Source organism: Nannobrachium achirus (genome assembly GCF_963921795.1).
Source record: "Nannobrachium achirus genome assembly, chromosome: 10".
Taxonomy (NCBI): Eukaryota; Metazoa; Chordata; class Actinopteri; order Myctophiformes; family Myctophidae; genus Nannobrachium; species Nannobrachium achirus.
In genome coordinates this window covers 8,949,266-8,973,160 of record NC_137819.1, presented here as the reverse complement: position 1 = coordinate 8,973,160, position 23,895 = coordinate 8,949,266, and the positions used below count along the sequence as shown (strand labels likewise).

Genomic DNA, 23,895 nt, shown 5'->3' with positions numbered 1-23,895 from the left:
CACACGCATAGAAACTAACAAACCTACACACACACACTAATGCTTAGGAGTGGTGTGACCACCGCTCAAAAATGATTGGCACCGCATCGGCGATTGGACAAACTGAAGTACCCCTATGCTCTGAATAGCATATGAGTTTCGTGTTTGCAGCAGTAGGTGTAGTCACTAGTCACAGATACAGACTGGGTGCCAGACAACTCTTTCAGTCCTAAAATGCTACTGTATGGCCCGGATCACTTGGCCTAGCGCTCCGGGCACTTAAGGTCTAATGTAAGCAGCCTGACGGCACGTCGCAGGTTCGAGTCCCGTTCCCGGCGATCTCCCAGTTTCCTGTCCTCCTCCACTGTACACTGTAAATAAAGGCTGAAGAAGTGCTACAATGTGATTGTAGATAGGCAATTTTTGGAGAGAGATTTGATGTGTGCACTGCACCTAGTATACAGCTCTGGAGCGATTACAACCAACATGCATTACATTAGGGGTCTTGAACGTTTTCAGGCCAAGGACCCCTTAGTTGAGAGAGAGACGAAGCAGGGACCCCCACAACCTTTTTTCATTGATTCCATATAGTTTCATTGTTTGGCACCATCATCAGTGTATTTTGGATTCATGACAATTTGTGTTTTCAGTTATTTAACTACTTGAACAGTCAATACTTAATAAGCTTTACCTTTCACTCTTTACTTAGTCTGCTCTTTTTCCCCTCTACACCAAAGCTCATTGCCGAAAATAGCCGATCTACAAGCTCACAACGCCTCGCAGCAGGTGTTGTGAGCGAGTAGATCTGCTATTTCTGGCTAAAGTTCTCAGAATAAGGACACTAGGGTTCAAGTGGTTAATATAAAAAAGGGGGAAAACAAGTTTCTATCACACAAAGATTTGAAGGACCCCCTGTTGAAGACCCCTGTATTACATTCTAACTAGGTTTTCAACCATCCAGTTCCACAGGTGTTTTTAGCCATCAGAGTCTGAAAGAACAATGTTTGTGTTGACAGCATGTTGAGAATTGCTTTACTTGACATAGAAACATACAGCAACGCAGGATGTCTTCTGTGATTGAACTCCAATTGACCTCCAGACAATAGCGACGTTCAGCAAGCACTCACAACCTGACCCAGTTCCAGCTGTAAAGTGTGCTGTTTAGTGCTGGGCTAGTTTGCACCATACCAGGGGAAAGGAATGGCTTGGGTTAGGGTTACGCATATGCATTTCTCTATTTGTTTTGTTGTTTGTATTCCTTTCATACAACATGGCTCACCTTTTCACACAAACCCTTAGGTTGGCTGACTTGGTTGCGACCGAAGGTCACAGTTTACCATGAGAAACGGCACCTCATGTCCGTGTACGCTTTTTTATAGTATGTGATGCCAGGGGAACCAAATCCCCTTTACGCCCGATGGCATCAATATTAAGCCCATATCTGTGAATATCTATGGGTACCAGGGGTCTCCATATATGGGTAACTGGTCCCATCACTTCTTACTGGTGTTAAATGCAGAAAATAGTGATGTACACTGAACGGTGAATGTAAAAGGTAGTCATCATGTTATAATGACTAGAAATGTTTTAGCGGCCCTTGTTGGGTTGTTGCTCATGTAGACAGTCTAATATGCTGACTTTCTGCTGTGTCAGCATGTGCTGCTTTTCCCTTCATCAATACTCTCCGCCTCTCATGTCCTGGCGTTTTCTTTTTTTGATGTGGGAAAAGTCACAATCAATCACAGACATCCAACTTTGAAACCAAGATGAAATACAATGAAATAGTTCCTTCCTATGCATCTTTCATGGGTTTTTCAGCCAATGTGACCATGCTGCCTTGTGGTAATTGAGGGCTGCGCGAAACCCCCCCCCAAAAATAATTGCATATCCTTATAACATGTTACAGGGAAGTTCTCATTTAACAGGAAAGTGTGGACTTGATGGGACGATATGAAAATGTCATAGCACGATTATTGTGACAAAAGAAATCGCGATTTACGATGTATCACAATCTAAATCCATTATCCTGGGGCGGAACATTTGCAAAAAAATAGCATATCTGTGAGCATGTAGATCGGCTATTTTTTGGCAAAGAGTGAAAAAAAGACTGTATCAAACATGTACTGTATATTATGAAAACCTTTTACCAATTCTAGAGCGTTTAAGTGGTACCGGATATGCAGCTCGGCAAATAAAAGGTGAATTGATCCCAGTGCATGACGGAGGGCGATATCGCGATAAATTTAATCTCCACAATACGATTATCGTGAGTGTTTCTTATCACGATAAACGATAATATCGCGTATCATCCCATCCCTACTGCTCAGGTGCAAGTGAAATTGCACACGGAGAGCTTACAAAAAAAGAAAAGAAACTGAACTACACAACCCCAGAGGCGTTGACTTTTTTTCCTTCTTTTTTCCCCCCGTCAATTTCCTTGTGTCTTGTGAAGAGAGAGAGAGAAAAAGTAGATTAGCCTGGCTCAGCACAATCCCTCAGTGTTCTGGGGTCTTTGTGGTGACTCTGTCTCTCCTCTGCTGCATATCAAGTGATGGTTATGATGGATGGTGTGAAGGCACAACCTGCCTGTAGTGTACCCTACCCTGCGTTTATACTCTGCTGTATAGCGCTGTCCTGTCTGTGCCAAGAATAGCTTGTACATGGGCTGTTTTAGGCACACAACGTCGTCATACGACGGGAGGATAAATCAGACCAAAAGTAACCGATCGACAAGCTCAATGTTTCGAGCTTGTATATTTCATACTTTTGATGCTTTTCTGTGAAGTTGTAGTATGAACAAGTTGTGTTAATTTACAAAAAATCACCAAGTTAGAGTAGCCCAGGCGTGACACTAAAGCCCTTTGCACACAGGCGCGTTTATCCACACGGATAAAAGGACATTTTTTTTTTAAGGCAATGATTCTCTACGACCTCATGCACACTGGATCCGAATTAGCCGTGCGACGAGTGGCTGCGGTCGTGTGTTTCTTTCTCTCGATCGAACCCAGTTCGATTTTATGACTCCTTTTGGGATCCGCAGCGCCGATTCCGCACAGCATTGCACACCAAATCCAATGCGTTTTATTCATGCAGCAAACGAAAAAAAAAAAAAAACGCAACTGTCCTGTGTGCAAAGGGCTTAAGGGTTGCCCACCTGCCCCTGGCAGGTGAATAAAACTTTGGGGCAGGTGGAGTTTGCTTTCAGGTTGCCCTGACCGGGAAAGTGCTAGTTTTAGAGGGGACACAACCTTCTATAAACACAACACCAGATATCTGTCTAAACACCTGAACGTCTATAAACAACACCAGATATCTGTCTAAACACCTAAACGTCTATAAACAACACCAGATATCTGTCTAAACACCTGAACGTCTATAAACAACACCAGATATCTGTCTAAACACCTAAACGTCTATAAACAACACCAGATATCTGTCTAAACACCTGAACGTCTATAAACAACACCAGATATCTGTCTAAACACCTGAACGTGGCCAGAGCACTCTGTCTTCTGGTCTGTGGAATGTAAAATAAGAACCCAGTCATATTCATAGCTATGTACAGTATCTCATAAGTGAGTACACTCCTCTCATTTCTGCAGATATGTAATGATATCTCTTCATGGGACAACACTGAAGAAATGACACTTTGATACAATGTAAAGTAGTCAGTGTACAGCATGGATAACAGTAACTTTATTGTCCCCTCAAAATAACTCGACATACAGCCATGTCTAAACTGCTGGCAACAGAAGTGAGTACTATCAAATGTTGCTGACGCGTTGTGAGCTTGTAGATCAGCAATTATTTTGGAAAATGTTCCTCCACAGGATAATGGATTTTGATTATCGCCATAATATTGTAAATCGTGATTTCTTTTGTCACAATAATCGTGATATGAAATGTTCATATCGTACCATCCCTAAATTACTGTATTGTGGTCTCTTCTCTGCAGCAGCCAGGCCTGATCAGAGTGTTAATAGAGTGTGTAATGACTGTATGGTGGTCTCTTCTCTACAGCAGTGTTAATAGAGTGTGTAATGACTGTATGGTGGTCTCTTCTCTACAGCAGTGTTAATAGAGTGTAATGACTGTATGGTGGTCTCTTCTCTGCAGCAGCCAGGCCTGATCAGCAGAGTCACAGACACGGTGAAGAGCATCGTTCCCTCATGGCTCCAGAGATACTTCAACAGCGGGGAGGGCGGCGCCGACGGCACGGAGGCCGACGCCCCGCCCCCTCCCCTCCCCCCCTCCCCCCAACGGCGGCGAAGAGGAGGACGGGCCGATCCCCGTCGACGGACGTGACTCCCCGGAGCCCAGTAGCACGCACACAGGTGAGATGGATGTCTATGTCACAGTGTTTTGGAGATTCAGTGAGATTGAGACCAGGAGCGCTCGTTTTTGGGCACGAGGTGGAGCAAGCGGTGCCTCCTTCGGGGGACTGCCCATAATTAGTTCTACGGGGTTAGGTTTAGGCATAGTTTTACTGAGGTTAGGGTTAGGTTTAGGCATAGTAGCATTCACCAGATTGGCATTCACCAGCGTGGGACTAATGGGAACAATGGAGGAACAATGACACGTCGGACCATTGCAGTCAAATGCTCTACCACTGAGGTATACCCCCAATGACTGCCCATAAGGTGAACTAAAACAAGCGCTCCTTTCTTAATCTAACTGGTACCTCAAAAACACTAACACAGGGGTTAAAGTTCTCCGTCCTGGGGACGGATTTCCGTCTTGAGGATTCCCTAGGGGCTATTTATGAGATCAGAGAAGATTCGCAAAAAAAGAAAAAAAAGCTGAACGTCTGCGCTAATTATAATAGCATCAGTTACTACTGTGGTGCGGTAGACTTGCTGGTGTGTCATGTAGTTCTAATTTAGATCAACTACTTCCTGTAAGTAGGCTTAAAAATAAAACCAGTTGACGTGACTTGACTTGACTTGATCAGATTACGTTAGGCTCTTATTTTGAAATCCGCCCTACACTGAGAGGAAATGCCTCTGTGCTACTTGTTGCTGCTGTAAGCTAACTGCGACGATGCATGCTGCTGGATAAACAAAACATCACTTGGATTACTCGCAATAGTTTGGCTAAAGTTCATATTTATGATAGAAAACCATGCTCCTGTGGCTTAAACGATGTACACCGTTTGGAAGTGTGTTAAACTTTTTGGACCTACGCTGAATTCCAATAGATGAGTGGACTGGTGGTGTTATATCATGCTGTAAAGGAACGAGACGTCGCTCTGTCTGTAATGTATGGATGGCTGTGTCAAAAGATGAAGTCACTGGAGTTTTACATGTAAACAGCAGGTAGGCTATACTATCTAAATATGTGTTTACAGGGGGCAGCAGTAATTGACAATACGCGTTTGCTTCCTACAGTCTATGGTTTGCTTACGTTCTCTGCATTAAAATAAGCAACGGAACACTTGTTATGTTTGCAAATCAGAGATTTGGGGGGATTTATTTGTCACTCACAAAAGTGATCCATACAGATGTATGAAATACTTCGGGGTGGTGTTTCATTGGTACCGAAAGCAACGTATCATGAGTGATTGGTGTTCACTGTTCATGGCAATAGGCGAGATTTCTCCACTGCATCGCAGTGTTTCTCTCATAACATTACCCACGTGTGGCATCGGTTCAGTCAGCGACAATAAGGCTCGGACGTGCTCAGTGCGGTCAAAAACAAATAGAGGTGACGGGAAAGCCATTCAGGTCCTGGTGTCAAACGGTGAGAGAACCAGGAGCCTGTTTCTGTTGTGTGTGCAACAGAAATCTGTTATATGGCAGCATGGCAGCAACGATAAAAAGACGCTTTTCACCCCTGTATCCATACAGATGCTAATTCAAAACTTCGGGGCAGTGTTTCATTTGGGACCGACGCAGCGTAGCCTATCATGATTGGTGCTAATGGCTGTACTAGGCGGAGGTTTCTCCACTACGTGGGCAGTGTTTCTCTCATAACATTACCCACGTGTGGTGGTTCAGTCAGCGACAATATGGAGCGGTTGGTTTAGTTGTGAATGAAGATTCGTCTCGGACGTGCTTAGCACAGTCAAAAACAAATGGAGGTGGCCAGACTCTATACTAATGCAGCTAACTAACTGCAGTACTGTATAGCATCCCCACTTTGTTTTAACATGGGTGGATTGTTTAGCTGTGGTTGGCTGGATGAAACGTTTGACACAGGAAAGCCATTTAGGTCCCTGTTTCTGTTGGGTGTGCAACAGAAAGCTATGTTATAGCATCAACGGTAAAAAGACGCTTTTCAAACGGCGGCGCGGCGGTGCCGGTGGGGGTGGTGGGGGGGGGGGGGGTTGGAAAATACATTTCCGTCTTGGGATTTCTTTTTGCTTTAACCCCTGCTAACATATATATACAGAGCCCAGTAGCACTAGGGCTGTCTTGTAAAAATCGACACATCGGCGAGTCTTTCGAAGACCCCGGAATCTAAGACAAAAAAGGACTTGGGGCGACCGCTGGCCTTGTGGTCCAGGTCCATAGGCTCTGATGCCTGACAGTGTGTCGTGGGTTCGAATCCGATCCCGTCTACCTTTGCTGCGTGTCACTCCCCATCTCTCCCCATTTCCTGTCAGTCTACTGTCCTATCAATAAAGACATAAAAGCCCAAAACAACATTTTTTAAGGCAAGCTTCTGGAATTCTGAAGGACGCTTCCGTGTGCGTCACAGAAGGGGACGTTCGGTAGGCCAATCAGACTCCCTCTTTCCCAGAGGCACTTGCTTTGGCAATGTAAACGTTTGTCTCCTCATGCCAATAAAGCTCCTTCTTTTAATTGAATGTAAGTCCCCGAAAAGACACGCTGTGATTGGTCAGTAGTCACTTTGAGTGGCAGAGTGCCTTCCACACTTCCACCAGTCCTGTTTTAGCAGTCACACCAATGAACTGCAGCGGCGGACGAGGTATCTAGTGTTTTATATCTATGGTTTTTGCTTCCAACCCTCATCTAGGGGTGGGCAATATGGTTATAAATATCGTTGAGATGATACAATGTCTCCACGATATGCCTTTTCAGAGTATATATCGTATATATTGTGATACAATGTGGGGGCCTTATAAGAAATCCTGTTGAATTAATACAGAGATTATTTGGATGTGGCATCTGATTCTAGCCTGATAAATCAGTCCGCACATTACCACCCCCTGTTTGGTGGGTGGTGTGTAGTGTGGACTGACCCCAGAGATTAAATATTTCATTTAGTCTCGCCCGAAGAGCGGGCGAATTGAATGGGCCAATCAGGGCTGTAGACCAGCCCCCCCAGCCCCCTCCCTTCAGAGCTCTTCTGCCCACGTGAGAGTCCCTAGTGGACTCTGATTGGTGCTCTTCTGCCCACGTGAGTCGCTAGTGGACTCTTGATTGGTCCGTGAAAACTGTCATGGCAGAGTCAGCCGGACGCCCGCTCGACTCGAATTATTTTACTAAACTATACAATAGTGCAGTTTCATTACGTTTTAATACCATTTTGCACTAACGTAAACATGCAATCATATAATATGTTATGAGAAATAACGTATTTTTACAATGTCGTGTGTGTGTGTGTGTGTGTGTGTGTGTGTGTGTGTGTGTGTGTGTGTGTGTGTGTGTGTGTGTGTGTGTGTGTGTGTGTGTGTGTGTGTGTGTGTGTGTGTGTGTGTGTGTGTGTGAGAGAGAGACGTCAATAGGCTTTAGCCCGCCCCCCCAGAAGTAGAATGTCTCCTCGAAGGATCAGACTCTTTCCCAAAACGAGTGTGTGAAGAGTCTGACGCTTGCAGTCAGGCAAATCTGATTCAGGCTGGATTTTGCTTCCAGTGTAAATGGTGCCTAAAAATGCCTTAAATTGTCACTTTAGAAATGTGTAGAAACCCTCTATACACTTATTCTGTATGTGGGTTTGTTTACTATTGGGTGAGAAAAGAGTGTTGCACATTAAGTTAATCATCTGAGGACCCTGGGGGTTGAGAACCACTGCTCTAAGGAGCTGGATGAGGCATCTAGCGTTTTATATCTATGGTTTCTGCTTCCAACCCTTGTCCTCTCTCTCTCCTCCAGAGCCTTCCACCAGCAGGGCCTCCCTGAACCTGGTGGACGGCGTGCTGTCGCGGCCGCCGCTCCACCGCTCCTCCCACCACCACCACCACCCCCACCACCTCCACTTCCCCCCGCTGGAGGCCTCCTCCCCCATCCAGCCCCCCTCCAGCAGCCTCTTCTCCCTGCCTTCCACCTCCTCGGCGGCGGGGGCCCTCCCCGGGGGGTCCGGGGGTCCCTTCTCCACCGGCTTCTCCCTGGTCAAGGAGATCAAGGACAACCTGTCCCAGCACGAGGACGACAACATCTCCACCACCAGCGGATTCTCCTCCCGCGCCTCCGACAAAGGTAACGGCGTGGGTGTGTGTTTGGGTGTGTGCCGCGAAACGGTGTTGAGCCCTGCGTACGATAGGGCTGGGTCGATATCAGGGGTTAAAGTTCTCAGTCCTGGGGACTGATTTCAGTCTTGAGGATTCCATAAGGCAGGGGTCTTCAACGTTTTCAGGCCAAGGACCCCTTAGTTGAGAGAGAGATGATGCAGGGACCCCTTAGTTGAGAGAGAGATGAAGCAGGGACCCCTTAGTTGAGAGAGAGATGAAGCAGGGACTCCCACATAGATTCCATATGCACAATCATCAGTGTATTTTGTATTCATGTGTTTTCTGATATTTAACCACTTGAGCCACTTGTGAATACTTTGTGCTCTTTTTCTCCTCTACACCGAACCTCTTTGCCGAAAATAGCCGATCTACAAGCTCACAACGCCTTGCGCTGCAAGGCGTTGTGAGCTTGTAGATCTGATATTTTTGGCTAAAGTTCTCAGTATATGGACGCAAGGGTTCAGGTAGTTAAAGTTATACCATGTAACTTTTTTTATAAAACAAATCTTAAAATTGTCCTAACTGTTAAATCGCTAAAGTTTTAGAACCCCCACTCTGTTATTTTCAGCTTCTGAAGCCTTCTCTTTATATGTTTTCTATGAGTTGTGAGGGGGGGAGAATTTCCCGGCAAAATGATGTCATCTCCCACATGATACACTACCGGCCAATCACAGCACCGATCATACACCACCGGCCAATCACAGCGAGTCTTGCTGTCTCTAAAGGAAGTAGCTTCCCTCAGCAACTGTGTTTACATTGGTGAAGGAATCTTGCTTGCTACTCCCTCAATCCTGGTCTAAAAATGATGGGAGACGGCTCTACGGAATCGTATCGGCGAGGCGGAGGTGCTCGCGACGGCCGCGGTGGTCCGCGGACCCCCGTTCCGGTGGTCCGTGGCGACTCCGGCCGAAAAAAGCAATACCGCTACTGACCACTAGTTGAGCAGCTTCCACAGTACAGCTTTAATATAAAAAAAGTCACACAAAGATTTGGAGGACCCCCTGTAGTAACTCTGAGGACCCCCTCGGGGTCCCGGACCCCCTGTTGAAGACCCTAGCCATAGAGGCTTTTCTGAGATCAGTGCAGATCCACAAATAAAAAAAATAAGGGGGAGGTGTAGCGATGGCCGCGGCATGAATTACAGAATGGCCAAAAGCTAGTCAAGTGATCTCCAAACTATAAAGCAGTTATAATTTCAAGATATGCGTATTTGAATTGGTCAGACTAGCAATAGAATACAACAGAACTTCAGAAGATTTGAGTTGGAGTCGTGCTTGCTTCCTTGCTGTGAAGCTTGGAACGTGCCCACGACACGTGAGCTTGTAGATCTGCCCTTTCCGCTGTGCTACGTGGTGTGTGTGACCTAGTATCAATCAGGCCATGACTGACATGCCACAGAGTGTTTCGTGCTAGTTGGCACGTTCTTACTTCAAACACCTCTGGGAGAACAGCTAAAGCACGTTAACGTCCCTGTTCTGTGGGCAAACATTGGCATTCTACAAGCTCACACAGAGAGCCTTTTAGATCAAGTGTTTTGGGCAAAGAGATTATGTGTAGAGGGGGACAGAAGGGGTCCTCCTTGGTGTCGAGGGGGAAAATAAGGGGTCCTTGGTGTAGAGGGGAACAGAAGGGGTCCTTGGATCGACCCTGACTGACCCTGGCCAACATATGTGTGGTGAAAGAACAGACTCTGAGTGACAATATTGCTTTATACCCGTTTATTTACAATTTGTTTATGCACTAGTGACCTTATAATTTGATTTCCTTTGTTTAAGAATGTATCATTATGTTGTCCTTGTTGTACCCGTCTGTGTGATCTGAAAACAAGTTGGAGTTGGATCTGTGAATATGTTTTCCCACTTAAAAAAAGTCACACAAAAAATGTCCTAAGATGAGTTTCTTATCTAAATGTAAGCTAAAGCTAAAGTCATTATTTGTATGGCTTATTGTCAATTTAACCCATTTAGGCGCCATGTGCCGCGCTGCGAGCTTGTAGATCTGCTATTTTTGAAAAATCTGGATGACATTTATAAAATCGGGTCAAAAGTATTCAAAGACTTGCACAATTGTTCACGATTTTTCAAAAAACAGCAGATCTATAAGCTCGCAGCGCGGCTTGTAGATCTGCTATTTTTAAATAGTTAAAGCATAAAACAATGGTTAAAGTCGCTCAAATCTAAAGCGACACAGATTTGCATTCAGGCCTAAATGTGTAAATAGTGTTAAGCACATATAGATGATTATCGGGGTAATGTTGTGAATCAGGATAATTCTGAATCCATGTCCCACTCAACACTTCATGTAATAACGCTAAATGTTTGTCCCCAGACGTGCCCACGTCCAAGACGGCCTCTCTCCCCCAGCTGTGGTCCCCGGAGACGGACAGGAGTCACTGTGGTCCCCAGCAGCAGCATCATCCTCACCACGCCCAGTCCAGTCTGAAGAAACCCTCCTTCAACCTGTCTGTGTTTGGAACCTCCTCCAACGTGAGCATCTACACCTCACCAACCCTGAATACCTCAAACCTGGTCATGTCATAGGACCCCCAAATGGATGTGTTTTTAGCCCATGGACCCCCATCTCTGAATGTGTTTAAAAAATACAAAATGATACAAAATGATTCAAAATTTTCCAAACATTTTCTAGATTTTTCAAAAAGAAATGCAAAAATGGCAGATTTACAAACTTGCAGTGCAGCACTAAGTGGTGCTCTGTGAGATTGTACATCTATTTTTCTAATAGCTAAAGTATAAAATATGGTTAAAACTATTGTGATGCTATCAACACATTTAGCTGAGGACCCCCTGGCCTGGGGACCCCCTGCTATAGTGTCCCTATTCTGTAGTCAATTATTTACCAGGAATGGCAGCTCTAGCTTGTAGATCAGCTAATTTCAGCAAATGGGGGGGACCAAGTATAGACCCCTGTGGGGAAGCCAGTTAATGAAGTACGGGTTGGCACACTAAGGTCTCAGAAGCACTTGCCTGTCCGCAAGTACAGGTCATGTTCTACTTGACCAAAGGTCATGTCCACTTAGTTGTCATTATAAAACAATAGGTCAAATGTACTCTGTAGAACAAATGAATGTGCCAATCGATAACTGCCGAGTGGCAACAGTCGCTTTGAAAAACCTGGATGAGTGAAACTGCTAATTGTAAAAAAAAGGTAGTGTTGTCCTTTTCTCCTTCATGAATAAGCAATACTATTTTATTAAGATGGAATGCTTTGCCCATCAGGCAACCTGAAGGAAAAACTCCATTTCCAAAAAATCTTTTTTTACCTGCCACAGGCAGTCGGGAAACTGTTAGTGTCAACCCCTGTGTGTGTATATAGGGTTTAAGTTGGCAGGTATTGGGTTTGTCATTGACTCCCACATTTTATCCTCATAGCTTAGCATTTAAAAGGTTCATCTCTATCCATGAATGACTGGTGGCCTCTTTGATGCTTGACAATGCTTGACAACTGGTGACCCAGTTTGTGCCGACATCCACATATTATAAAAGGACTGCTCTTGCATCTCTCCAGATGGTATCTCAGTGATGTTACTAGGTTTTCAATGTAATCGGTCCCGGGACCCACAGGTGGTCATTCAAATGGGTCCCAGAAAAGTTTTATGAGTCCTCAATACAATGTTTTCGAGCGCTGTGAGCTTGTAGAATCGGCTATTTTCAAAATGTTTGCCTATTTCTTATATTTATTTTACAATTTGGCTAATTTTTGAACTTAGAACTACTAAAACTACTAAAACATGTGCCCCTAATGAATTCGGGCGCGCGAAATGGCGTTGGACGTCAGTGGAATCAAAACATTGACGTTTCTATCGCCTGTTTAAGACTTTCTACGTGGATTTTATTTGTGTTAACGTAGGGTTAAGTAGGATGCTTTCACCCATGAACAATGGTGATGTCTGTGGAATTTTAAAATGTTTTTCTTTTACCGCGACGCGGTAAATTATTTTAACATGGACTCCAATGGAGGCGCATCCCCGGGACCCCAGGACCATGACATGAATGAGTCCCTGGGTGACTTGAATGAGTTTTTGATGCGGGATGCGCACATAGCTGGCCAGCCTCCCGGAAGCTCCTTTGCTTATCGATATCGTTTGCAGGCATTATGGAAAGCATTTTGTTTGTTTGAGCAAGAGATTCAAATCTCTCTGCCTTCAAAGCATCGCCACATCTTTGCTGCTACCATAGTATTTTATTATGTATGTTTTATTGTATATGCATGTTTTAATGAATATATACTATGGGGGAAATGTATCAAAAAGTCATATTTTTGTCATATCCTTCAACAAAGTATGGGAAGATTAATGAAACAGTCCATCTGTTATCGCTCTTTATTACCCGGCTTGTTTGGATGCTTGATTCTGATTGGTCAAGCGCTGAAATCAGCGGTGAATTATAGGCGCATAATGACTGCTCCGCTCTATAATTCACCGCTGCCTAATCAAAGGCTCAGAGCAGCTGCTGTATTCAGGCTGCACTGCGTGGATTTAGTGCCGTATCCAACATGTCTTCCATGTAAACAAACACACAGCGTCATTTACAACCAAAACGTTGCCCTGAAGAATGTTTTAAAAAACATTTGAGGCGAGAAATAGACGACGCAGTAACAGAAAATGGATTCTGTTTGACAAGCACTTCCTTGTCTTCCAAGGCGACGTGTTATGCTGGGGGGGACGCACTTTCAGCCGTCTGTAAACAAGGACATACTTTGTTTAGTTTTTAGTTTTTTGTTTAGAGTCAAATTATTAATTTTATTTAGTAGCCGGGTAATAAGCGGGATAACATCTCGCTCAGCAGTCATTATAGAGTGATAGGAGCCCGACAGGTTGATATGCCACCGACGCGAAGCGGAGGTGGCATATCAATAGTGACTGCTGAGCGAGATGTTATCCCTTACATTGCTTCCCCGGTCACCTGTAAACCACGTCTGAATAACGGACAATAAATAAAGACAATGCAGTAAGTAGTATTGTGGTACATTGAGCCATTAAGGGAGATGCGAGAAAGTAGGGAAATATGGCGACATATCTGCAAATGTCCTTTGAAGTCGTGTCGTCACGCAGTACTAACACCTGGAAGTGTTTTTCACTGCCCTGTCCCCCCAGGCGTCGTCGTTGAACAGCACAGTGCTGAACTCCAGTCGGCTGGGAGACTCTCCCTTCTACCCAGGGAAGACCACCTACGGTGGGGCGTCTGCGTCCAGGAGCGCCCGGCAACCACGCCCCAGCACACCTTACCAGGTCAGTGAAGCCCTTTACCGAAGGCCCACACTGCCAAAGACTGTGTTACTTGAAAGAGGTTCCAAATGGACCCTCACAGGTCTGTAACTCTGAGACAAATTCTAATGAAATTAACTGATAAAACATCCTGTGTGATGTTTTACCCCTACGACCAGCAATCCTCTTCTATTCTAAAGAGGAGGTGGAAATATGGCCTCATGAGGGAGACCTGTCGTAGGTTCAGATCCCTGCTAGGACATGAAACGTACAGACTGTATCTTTATAAGTTGAGTTATTAACTGAGTTGTTTGTTTGTTCTGCAGGCTCCTGTGAGGCGGCAGATCAAAGCCAAGCCGGCCGGGGCTCAGCCCTGCGGGGTGACCAGCGCTACGGCCAAACGCATCCTCCAATCACTGGAGAGGATGTCCAGTCCACTGGCTGTGAGTCTATACACCACACCACACACACACACACTCTCTAGGGATGGGCTGATATGAACATTTCATATTACGATTGTGACAAAATAAATCACGATTTACGATATTATCGTGATAATCAAAATCCATTATCCTGGGGCGGAACAAAAATAGCAGACCTACAAGCTCAAACGCGTCGACGCGCTGTGAGCTTGTAGATCGGCTATCTTTTGGCAAAGACATTTGATAGTGAAATAAAGTATGTATATTAAGTACCTTTTACCAAGAGGGTTTAAATGGTACCAGATATGCAGCCCGGCAAATAAAAGGTGAATGGATCCCAGTATATTTGCCAATAAAGCTCCTTTGAATTGAATTGTATGACGGAGGACGATTTTATGAGTGTTTTTTATCACGATAAAATCGATTATTGTCCCATCCCTAACACACACACACACACACACACACACACACACACAGTTTTATTACTAAACATTTGACGACATCAACATTTTAAAAATAGCCAAAAGATGTCTGGAAGGTAAAGCGTCCTCACACTGTCTGTTTCTCAAATGCTACTGCACGCAAGAGAGATTTGGCTTGTTTAATAAGCACACACACACACACACACACACACACACACACACACACACACACACACACACACACACACACACACACACACACACACACAGTGTAGATGAAATTACAAGACGCGTGTCTGTGAACTTAATTTAGACATGATGAATGTGTTGCCACCGACGGGGGCCGATATGTGAGCAGTGTTTTCATACATCATCTTGGCTTCAATGTGATGCTCATCTTACCTAACGTGATGATTGCTGTTTTGGTGAGTTGTGTTGTTGAGGTTGTTTGTTTTGTTGTTCACAGGATGCTAAGAGAATCCCCTCTGCAGCCTCCTCTCCCCTGTCAACGGTAAGTATTTTACCGTAAGGGTGGGTGGGTTGGGTGCATCTCTCCATTCCAACATGCTGCCATTCAGACATCTCCCCCATTCAGACACTAACCCTATACCTAACCTCTATGGAAGTGTTGCCACTCAAGACAATTAGGAGTCAATGTCTGAATGGCAGCATGTCTGAATGGAGAGAGGCCCCCGGTGGGGGGTCAGACTTGTGTCCATGGACCACTTTAACCAGGGTTTTATGCTTTAACTATTTCTTTTTTTTAAAGGCAGATCTACAAGCTCACAGCGTGGCACTCAAATCGTCAGTTTCTTTGCAAATCTTTTAGTATATATTTTTGAAAGCGAACATTAACTCAAATATTTGCTTCTAGGGGGTCCCTGGAACAACACACTGTGAGATGGGGAGGGTCTCTGGCCAAATACATGTAATTTTGGAAGTCATTGACATGAAAACTTTTAAGAACCACTGACATAGAAACAAGCGTTTTTCAAAAACCTTAGAAGAAGACATTTATAGAATCGGGTCAAAATATTCAATGACTTGCGCACATTTTATGGATTAAAAAAAAAATGGCAGATCTGGAGTGCCGTGCCGTGAGCTTGTATATCTGCTACTTTTTAATAGTTAAAGCTTAAAGTAATGGTTAAAGTAATAATATTTCTTTTGATAGAATATTGTTTTTAGACTAATGTAGGTTTGATTTTGGTTCTTGGTTTCCTGGTCGTGATCCTAGCTTACTGAGGCATTACGATGTCTCTCTGCATAAGAGCGTCTGCTAAGTCAGCACATTGTTAGAGGAAAAAGACAAAAGTAACTCTAGTGAGAAGAGCATTATCATGAAACCTTGTTTCTCTTGTCCTTCTCTGCAGTCACTGGATGGCACAAGTCTAGACCGTTATCATTCACAAGTCAAGAGGAAACGGGTGAGTCTAAGTTATTAAAGTCCTGTAATGGTGGTTTGTTCCTGTCTTGTCCTGTGTGACATATTCATCATGACAACGTTGGTATTGGTGCTCGCCTGCTATAAAGCTTGATTTATACTTGGTCCTGCGATTGTGAATTTGTAGATCTGTTACAAGTGTTGCAGTGTGACGTAGCTATAAATGGATGTACATTTTGCCTTTTCTCCTCAATGTAGTTGTTATAATTCCTCCCCACACAACATTTCTGTGTCTCGTCACTGCTGTTGTGTCCTTACTGACTCCTCTGCCACTGACTCCTCTGCCAGTGAGGAGCCCCCACCGGGAGGACCTACTCCTCCCGCCCAACACTCCCTGCTGGCATTTCTATTGATAAGGAGCACCTTATTGATCCGGGCTTTTATCGAGCCCACTGTTGAGTGTTTTCTAATATTTAGTGGAAAGGCGTGAGATGATGAATTCTGAACAGAACTGGTCGGTACATTCTTTTATTGGCCAGTTGTGAGATACTGTGTGAGTATCAGTTGGCAGGTATCAGTTCACTTTTAGACCTACAGGTTTGTGCCAGCGTGGGCTATTAGATGTATTTCTTGATGGCCTCTTGTCGTGATTGTTTAAACATGACATCATGGGCCGATATGCTTGATAACCGGCTCGACGAGCCCAAAGCTTATTGATACTGGGTCTCGATAAATGTGTTATGGAGTTTGTAATGGAGCTTTGGAACTCCAACCCTACCAGTGCTGACAGGGTGCCGCCCCCCGGCCCTTAGGTGTAGGCATGGGACGATATGAACATTTCATATCACAATTATTGCGACCAAAGAAATCACAATTTACGATAACATCCATTATCCTGGGGCGGAACATTTGCCAAAAAATAGCTGATCTACAAGCTTGTAGATGTGAGCTTGTAGATCGGCAATTTTTGGCAAAGAGATTTGATAGTGGAAAAAAGACTATCAAGTATGTATATTATAAGTACGTTTTACCAATAGAGGTTTTTAATTGGTACCCGATATGCAGCTCTGTAAATAAAAGGTGAATTGATCCCTGTCCATGACGGAGGACGATTTCACGATCACTTTTCGCCTCATCCCTACTGAGGAGTATGTGCAGCGACAAACGAGGCTTCCCTCCCCTGAACCACGGGCCAATCAGGTTCGTATAGCGTTCTACAAAGCTGGATGCACCGCTGTGGATTGGAACCACCAGACACTGCAGTGGTGGTGGTGGGCACTGGGCAGGGCACTCAGACCACTGTGCCACCCGAGCCAGCGCTATTTTAGGCACATGCCGACGCCATGTGACGCAGAGTTATAAATTAAACATGAGACTAGAGTAGTTTTGAATGTTGTGCTTCAGTCTCACAGGTCTCTGCAAGCCTCCTTACACTAAGCATGTGCACGCAGTATATACACACACACACACACACACACACACACACACACACACACACACACACACACACACACACACACACACACACACACTTGGATGGGGCGATAACTGATATCGTTTATCGTGATAAAAAAAACAATAATCGTATTGTGGAGATTTGATTTATCGTGATTATCGTCCTCCGTCATGCACTGGGATCAATTCACCTTTTATTTGCCGAGCTGCATATCCGGTACCACTTAAACCCTCTATAATTAGTAAAAGATACTTATAATATACGTCTTTTTTCACACTCCATCAAATGTCTTTGCCAAAAAAATAGCTGATCTACAAGCTCACAACGTGTCGTGAGCTTGTAGATCGGCTATTTTAAATAATTGTAAATATTGTAAATAATGATTTATTTTGTCACAATAATCGTAATATGACATTTTCATATTGTCCCATCCCTAAAAAAAAACACACGCACGCGCACGCACGCACACACACACACACACACGCACACGCACGCACACAGCTGAGGTGTCACTCCGTGGTGTTCAGAGCGTAGCAGGAAGCCAGTAGAGCCAGTGAACAGCCAGGTCATTGTAGCAGCGCTGCTGCACTTGCTCTGGCCCGTCTGCTGTCACCCTGCCTGTTGGCCCGTCTCCTGCCTGTCCCGCACGCCGCCTGTTGGCCCTCTTTATACAGGGTGCTCTCAGGTCAGGGGACAGCTGTTCAGCACACTGTGTGTGTGTGTGTGTGTGTGTGGCTGCACCAATCACTTGGTTGGTGAAAGTTATTACTACTGTGTGTATGTGTGTGTGTGATCGTTTTGTAGTGCATTGTTGTCCCATTAAAACCAGCGTGTCAGCATGTCATTTTAGACTTGAGCTATGTTACACGTATGTGTTATACTTTGGCTATTCAAAAAACAGCCGATCTACAAGCTCATAGTGAGTCACTTTGTGCAGCCCTCCGACTTTGTATATTCACTATTTTTGAAAAGGTGTGAAAATCTGTGAATATAATTTAGTTTTTAAAATGAACATTAACTTACTCACATCTTTGCTTCTTGGGCGTACCTGGAACCAAATATTTGAGATGGGGGTCGGCGGCCAAATGCATCATTTTGTGGGTCCTTGACATGGGAACAAGTTTGATCCACACACACACACCACAGATATAGAAAACTGTTAGACGACATTTGTAGAAAGTCTAAAGGGGTTAAATGGTGCCAGAGCTGTCCTGCAGGTCTGCAGTGAACTATAAGACGGTCTGTTGTGCAGTGAGCGAACAGACGCTGTGGTCCAGCTGTGACAGCTGCCTCTTCCACTCTGCTACAATGAGCTGTTGACCGGACACTACAAGCTTCAGATGAACATCAGCTGCTACTTCATTTATACTGCTGCTGTTGGAATACTTCTGTTTCCATTCATTTATTTTGCACTTAAATATTGTGGAAACCTTGGAATGTCCAAAAGCTCACAGCGCGTCGCGGCGATTCATTGTAGATCGGCTATTTTCGTTTTCTTCAGTGACGCTCTTTGAGTGATGAAGCAGGTCTTTCATTTACAGAAAAACAAAGTTTAAAATATGCAGTTCCAATGTTTCTGCCTGACAGCTACTATGTATGGATCATGTGCAGTGAGCCTTTGTTGTTTATTTTCCAATAATCCCCACATTAATTGTAAATTCACACTTGGGCTTATTACCCGACTGCTAACAAGCTAAACCGATGGCCAGTAGAGTAACAGAACAAAATAGATATAATTTCCATGTACATATTAACTTAAACGAGGCAGACTGTCTTGATTGGTCGACAGTCAGAATTGGTTATCCAACAAATTCAGTCAAAGAAAGAAGTCAAGAAAGGACTTTTTGCTGCACTGCACCGAAAGGCTCTGCATAAGAGCCTGAATTATATTGTAAATTGTAGTCTTTTTATTTCTTGAGTTATTTTATTCTATTATCCATTCTCTGCATCTCCCACGTGTCTCTTATTATAAGTAGGGTTGTTCGATTAATCGATTTTTAATCGTAACCCGTTTTCTTTCCTTTGGACGATTTAAAAAAATGGAAATCGTAAAATCGATTTTCACTTTAATTAGGGAAATTCTTACTCATTGGAGCCTTGCACGCGCAAAAAGTACACAGCCCCGTCCTCCTAAAGCAGGACGACAAGGTCCGACACCAAATTAATACTACTTTCTATCTGATGTGTAATTTCTTTGATGCGCGTTTAGCGCACGTCAGACTGAGCAGAGTTCACCACCGCAATGCGCTCACTCGCGATGGTTCAAGCAGCAAACAGAACAAAACGCTGCTGAGCTGGTAAACTTACTTACTTGTTGTAGTTTGAAAGAAGCTTATTAATTCTGTGTTACCCACCTACTGACTGTTGTCTCCTACTGTCCCTGTCACTGTGTTAATTTTGCGTCGGGAAGCGAAGCGCTTCGCCTCCGTTTACAATCAGTCAACATCTCCGTGCATGAGTGGTGCAGGGCAGGGGCGTAGCCAGGAATTACATTTTGGTAGGCGAAATGCCTACCAAAATGCCTCACCAGCCTCCAAGAGCTGGCTTGTTTTGGCTGTTTTGTCACTCACTATTGATAATGAAACACTAAGGACGCTAAGTTGTATGTGATTGTTGCACAACTAAAGTTATTATTATTAATACCCTTATTGTTTTATTGCATTTTGCTATTTGGCTATATAAAAAAAATCTAAAAATGAAACAATAATGAAAAAAAAATCATTTCCTTGCATTTTTTAAATGAAAACAAAATAGTTGAAACAATGTATTATTCTTTTAACAAAAAATCGAAATCGAAAATCGGGATTTCAGAGAAATTAATCGAGATTTTATTTTTTGGCCATATCGAACAACCCTAATTATAAGTCGCACGTTCCAATTAAGTCTTCAAGTTAATACATTTCTTAAATTAGCCTTGTTGCTTATTTATGTTCTGGCTCGCCAACGAATGTCTCTGAAGAAAGCCAAACTTTCTCACAGCGCGCGCAAGTCTTTGAATGTATTGACCCGATTATATAAATGTGTTTCTATCGTCAGTGGTTCTCAAACTCTTTCATGTCAAGGACCCCCAAATGCTTTGTATTTGGCCCGTGGACCCCCCACCTCAAAAGTCAAAACATTTAGTTCCATGGACCCCCCAGAAGCAACGTTTGAGTTACAAATGTTCACTTTAAAAATGACATATATTGGCACATCCGATCCGGACGACCTTTGATGCATTTCACTCCCCATATCTCTCCCCATTTCCTGTCAGTCTACTGTCCTAGCAATAAAGGCAGCTTGTAGATCTGCTATTTTTCAGTAGGTAAAGTATCCACCTGTTTCCGCAAGAATTTACTGTAGCATTATGTGTGGGACACATCTGGAGAACAGCAGACATACAAGCTCAAGTTGCGTCGCAGATGCAACCGCTGTGAGCTTGTAGATCACACTCGGCTGCGACGCCGAAACTGCCGCACACCTGCGCAATGCACAATGGGACTTTGGAAACTTGTGGATAAAATGTGTGAAGTCAGTTTTAACTCGCTCCCTGCCAATTAAATATGGGCTTTTTGGCTCATATTGCCTAAATCTCCATAGACCTCCATGTAATTTATAGTGCACAGATCATGCACCATGTTTGTGCAGGCTGTTCACAGCTTTCAAACAAAAAAATCAGATTGGAAATCCGTTCAGGCATTCTTGAGAAAATAGCCATTATGTTTTACATGTTATGTAAGCAAAGATGGCTGCCCTGTATGAAAGATGGGGTTGTATGGGGGGTGGAACATACAAAATCGCGATTGAAATCATGTTTTTTGTTTTTTTCTAAGTAAAAGTCGATTTAAGTCGTTTGGCAGGGAAGTCCATAGTGAGATAGTTGATCTGAATGTCGTTTGGCACTGAACTAGTTAAGTGGATGACATTAATCTCTCTCTCTCTCTCTGTCTCTCAGCTGGAAGCCAGTCCTCTCCCTCCAGTCCAGAAGCTGGTGATCCCAGTCGCAGCCTCGGTGTCGGGGAACCGCTCCGTCTCCTTCAGACCCTCCCTGACCCCCGGGGGGGGCGTGGCCCTGGACAGAACGCCCTCCCTCACCCCCGTGGACCGGATGCTCAGAGACAACGCGGTCAGACCCTCTACAGTACGTAATGCTCTACGTTACTGTACAACTCTGTGGACCTCTGTATTGACTAGACCAGGGTTCCCCAATTAGTTTTCCCCAAGGGCCGAATTATGTCTAGGGTACCAAGCCGAGGGCCACAACATTGCAGGGGGCGACGGTGGCGTTCCTGCTACTCCAGCGACAGTTCAGATATCGTCGTTGTCGGGTGAAAATCTTGTATGTCCAAAACCGTTCGTTTTGAATTTATACATTTTAAAATGATTTAAACTAGTGAAAACAGCCAATCTACAAGCACACAACGTCACATTTGGAGATACGAGATTGCCAGCCGACAATGACGATATACTAGTGTTGTTGCTGCTCTTATACCACCATTATTACTGGGGTTGGTGTGGGCCAGACAGTAGCCCCCCGCGGGCCGCCTATTGGGGAACCCTGGACTAGACCCTCCAGAAAACGCAGGCAAAAAATCTTTGATTATGCAGACTAAAATCTTGCTGGGTTTTATGTGCTTTTATGCGGTGAAATGTGCATAAAGTTTTGGAATATGCGAAAAGTTGGGAAATATGTGACATGCAAAATATGCGAAAGCTTTCGAATCGCGCGAACTATGTGTGATTTTATGCGGTGAAATATGTGGCTAGTTCCGAAATATGCTGGCAGAAATATGCGATGATGCTGCCTTTTTGAAAATATGTGGCATTTGGCTGATTGTCAGGAAATTATGAGATCGCATTTTTCTGGAGGGTCTTCAACCCTATGTATAGTCTTCATTGACTGGAGACCCCCGGTGGTCTATCCTCCTTTGCCCCCCCTCCGTTGTCCTCTTATAAAAAATCTCTATAAATAAATGGGTAGGGGGCACGGTGGCGCAGTGGTTAGCACTTCGCCTCACAGCTAGGAAAAAAAAAAAAGAAGAAATCTCTATAAACAAACTTATCCCATCTGCAAGTGCACAACGCGTCGCAACTCGTCACATTGTGCGCTTGTAGATCGGCTATTTCGCTTATTATTCGCTGAATGGTTTGCCTAAAAGAAATGCCTTAAATATGACTAAATCTCACCTTCAACCGCTTTCTTTCTTTGGTTTTTCTTCTCCCCAGCCCTCAAGACAATCACCTGTCATCCCAGAATCAGACCCAGGTCCTTCTCTAAGGTATTTTGATAGTTCATTATGATTAAGAACACCATTAATGACGAGACGATTCTCATACAAATACATCACTTGAATATACAAAGAAATGACTGTCCCTGTCTTCCTCCTTGTCTCCAGCACAAGCATCTCGGTGGGGCCGGCCTACCCCCTGTCCAGTACGCCTGCAGCCAGCAGCGCAGGCTCTGGAGGAGGCAAGATGAAGAGAGAGAGGACCTCCACACGACCCTCCTCCAAACGCCCAGAAGATGACGAAGTAAGGGCTATTGATTGATTGATTTATTGATTATTTTATTAGACAAAAATGGAAAACACTACAAGTATAGTCAATACAATTGAAATGTAGCGCACCCTGCCTAAAAGGAACATCCCAAATAAGACTTTTTACAGTCTTTTTTTTTTACGTTGGAAGCCCTCTGTATTTAATTCATGGACAAAAACACATACCGTATAATGACGTTCCTATTCTGGGGCAAACATTCTGCAAAAATAACCCCATCCAAAAGCTCACAACGTGATTGTTTTCTGAGCTTGATCATCATAACCCTGTTGTGTGCAGAGTGAATGGTGCTGAAATGGTCTGGATGTGGCTGAAAACACGTTTCTATCCAACGTGCACTGACTGCAGGGTAGTTAGGATTCTTGGCTCTTCTAATCGTGCCAGTGTTATTTTGGTACTGTAGATATTTTGAGAAGATAAGTCAAATTACAGAGCCACTCTCCCCTGACTGCTTTCAGCAAAACGGCTCCGAAAAGGATTGACATGAAACAGTAAGTCTTGTCACCAGGTCTCGTACTTATGTGGGAATAGAAACAAAGAAACACAAAACCCACCATTGAGTGTCAAGCAGGGAGGCATTGCGTCCCATTTCTACAGACTTTGGTGTGACCCGACCGGGGAATCGAACACCCGACCTCTCAGTCTCAGGGCGGACACTCTGACCACAAGGCCACTGAGCTGCTTACATGAGCAAGCAGCTCTTGGCAACAGCAGAAAGTCTCCCTAAACAGGAATACCCCCTGTACAGCACCTGGCTCTGGGTGGGCTGGGCTGGGCCATCTGCCCACCTAGAGCCACCAGACTGGTCCAACATACTGAGCTGCAACTATGCATCAATCAAGCTTATTACCTGTTGATAATTGAGAAGCGATTTATTATTAAAATATTTGTATACGTGATTTTTTTTTTTTTTTTTTTTTAAGATTTGTTTTTTGGGGCTTTGTATGCCTTTATTTGATAGGATAGTAGACTGACAGGAAATGGGACGAGAGATGGGGAATGACATGTGGCAAAGGTCGTCCGGATCGGGAATCGAACTGGCGATGCCAGCAGTCATCAT

At 44.2% G+C, this 23,895-nt stretch overlaps 1 protein-coding gene across 1 annotated transcript in view; it reads left to right on the top strand.

Annotated features, from left to right (window-relative positions):
• Positions 1 to 23,895, top strand: part of nup153 (nucleoporin 153) — a 58,494-nt gene that overhangs the window by 14,197 nt on the left and 20,402 nt on the right. The window contains 11 exon segments of the mRNA XM_080735820.1: positions 4,096 to 4,224; positions 4,226 to 4,313; positions 8,037 to 8,360; positions 10,721 to 10,878; positions 13,506 to 13,640; positions 13,943 to 14,059; positions 14,927 to 14,971; positions 15,834 to 15,887; positions 21,235 to 21,420; positions 22,506 to 22,558; positions 22,676 to 22,811. Of these exon segments, the coding sequence (XP_080591946.1) occupies positions 4,096 to 4,224; positions 4,226 to 4,313; positions 8,037 to 8,360; positions 10,721 to 10,878; positions 13,506 to 13,640; positions 13,943 to 14,059; positions 14,927 to 14,971; positions 15,834 to 15,887; positions 21,235 to 21,420; positions 22,506 to 22,558; positions 22,676 to 22,811 (1,425 nt within the window).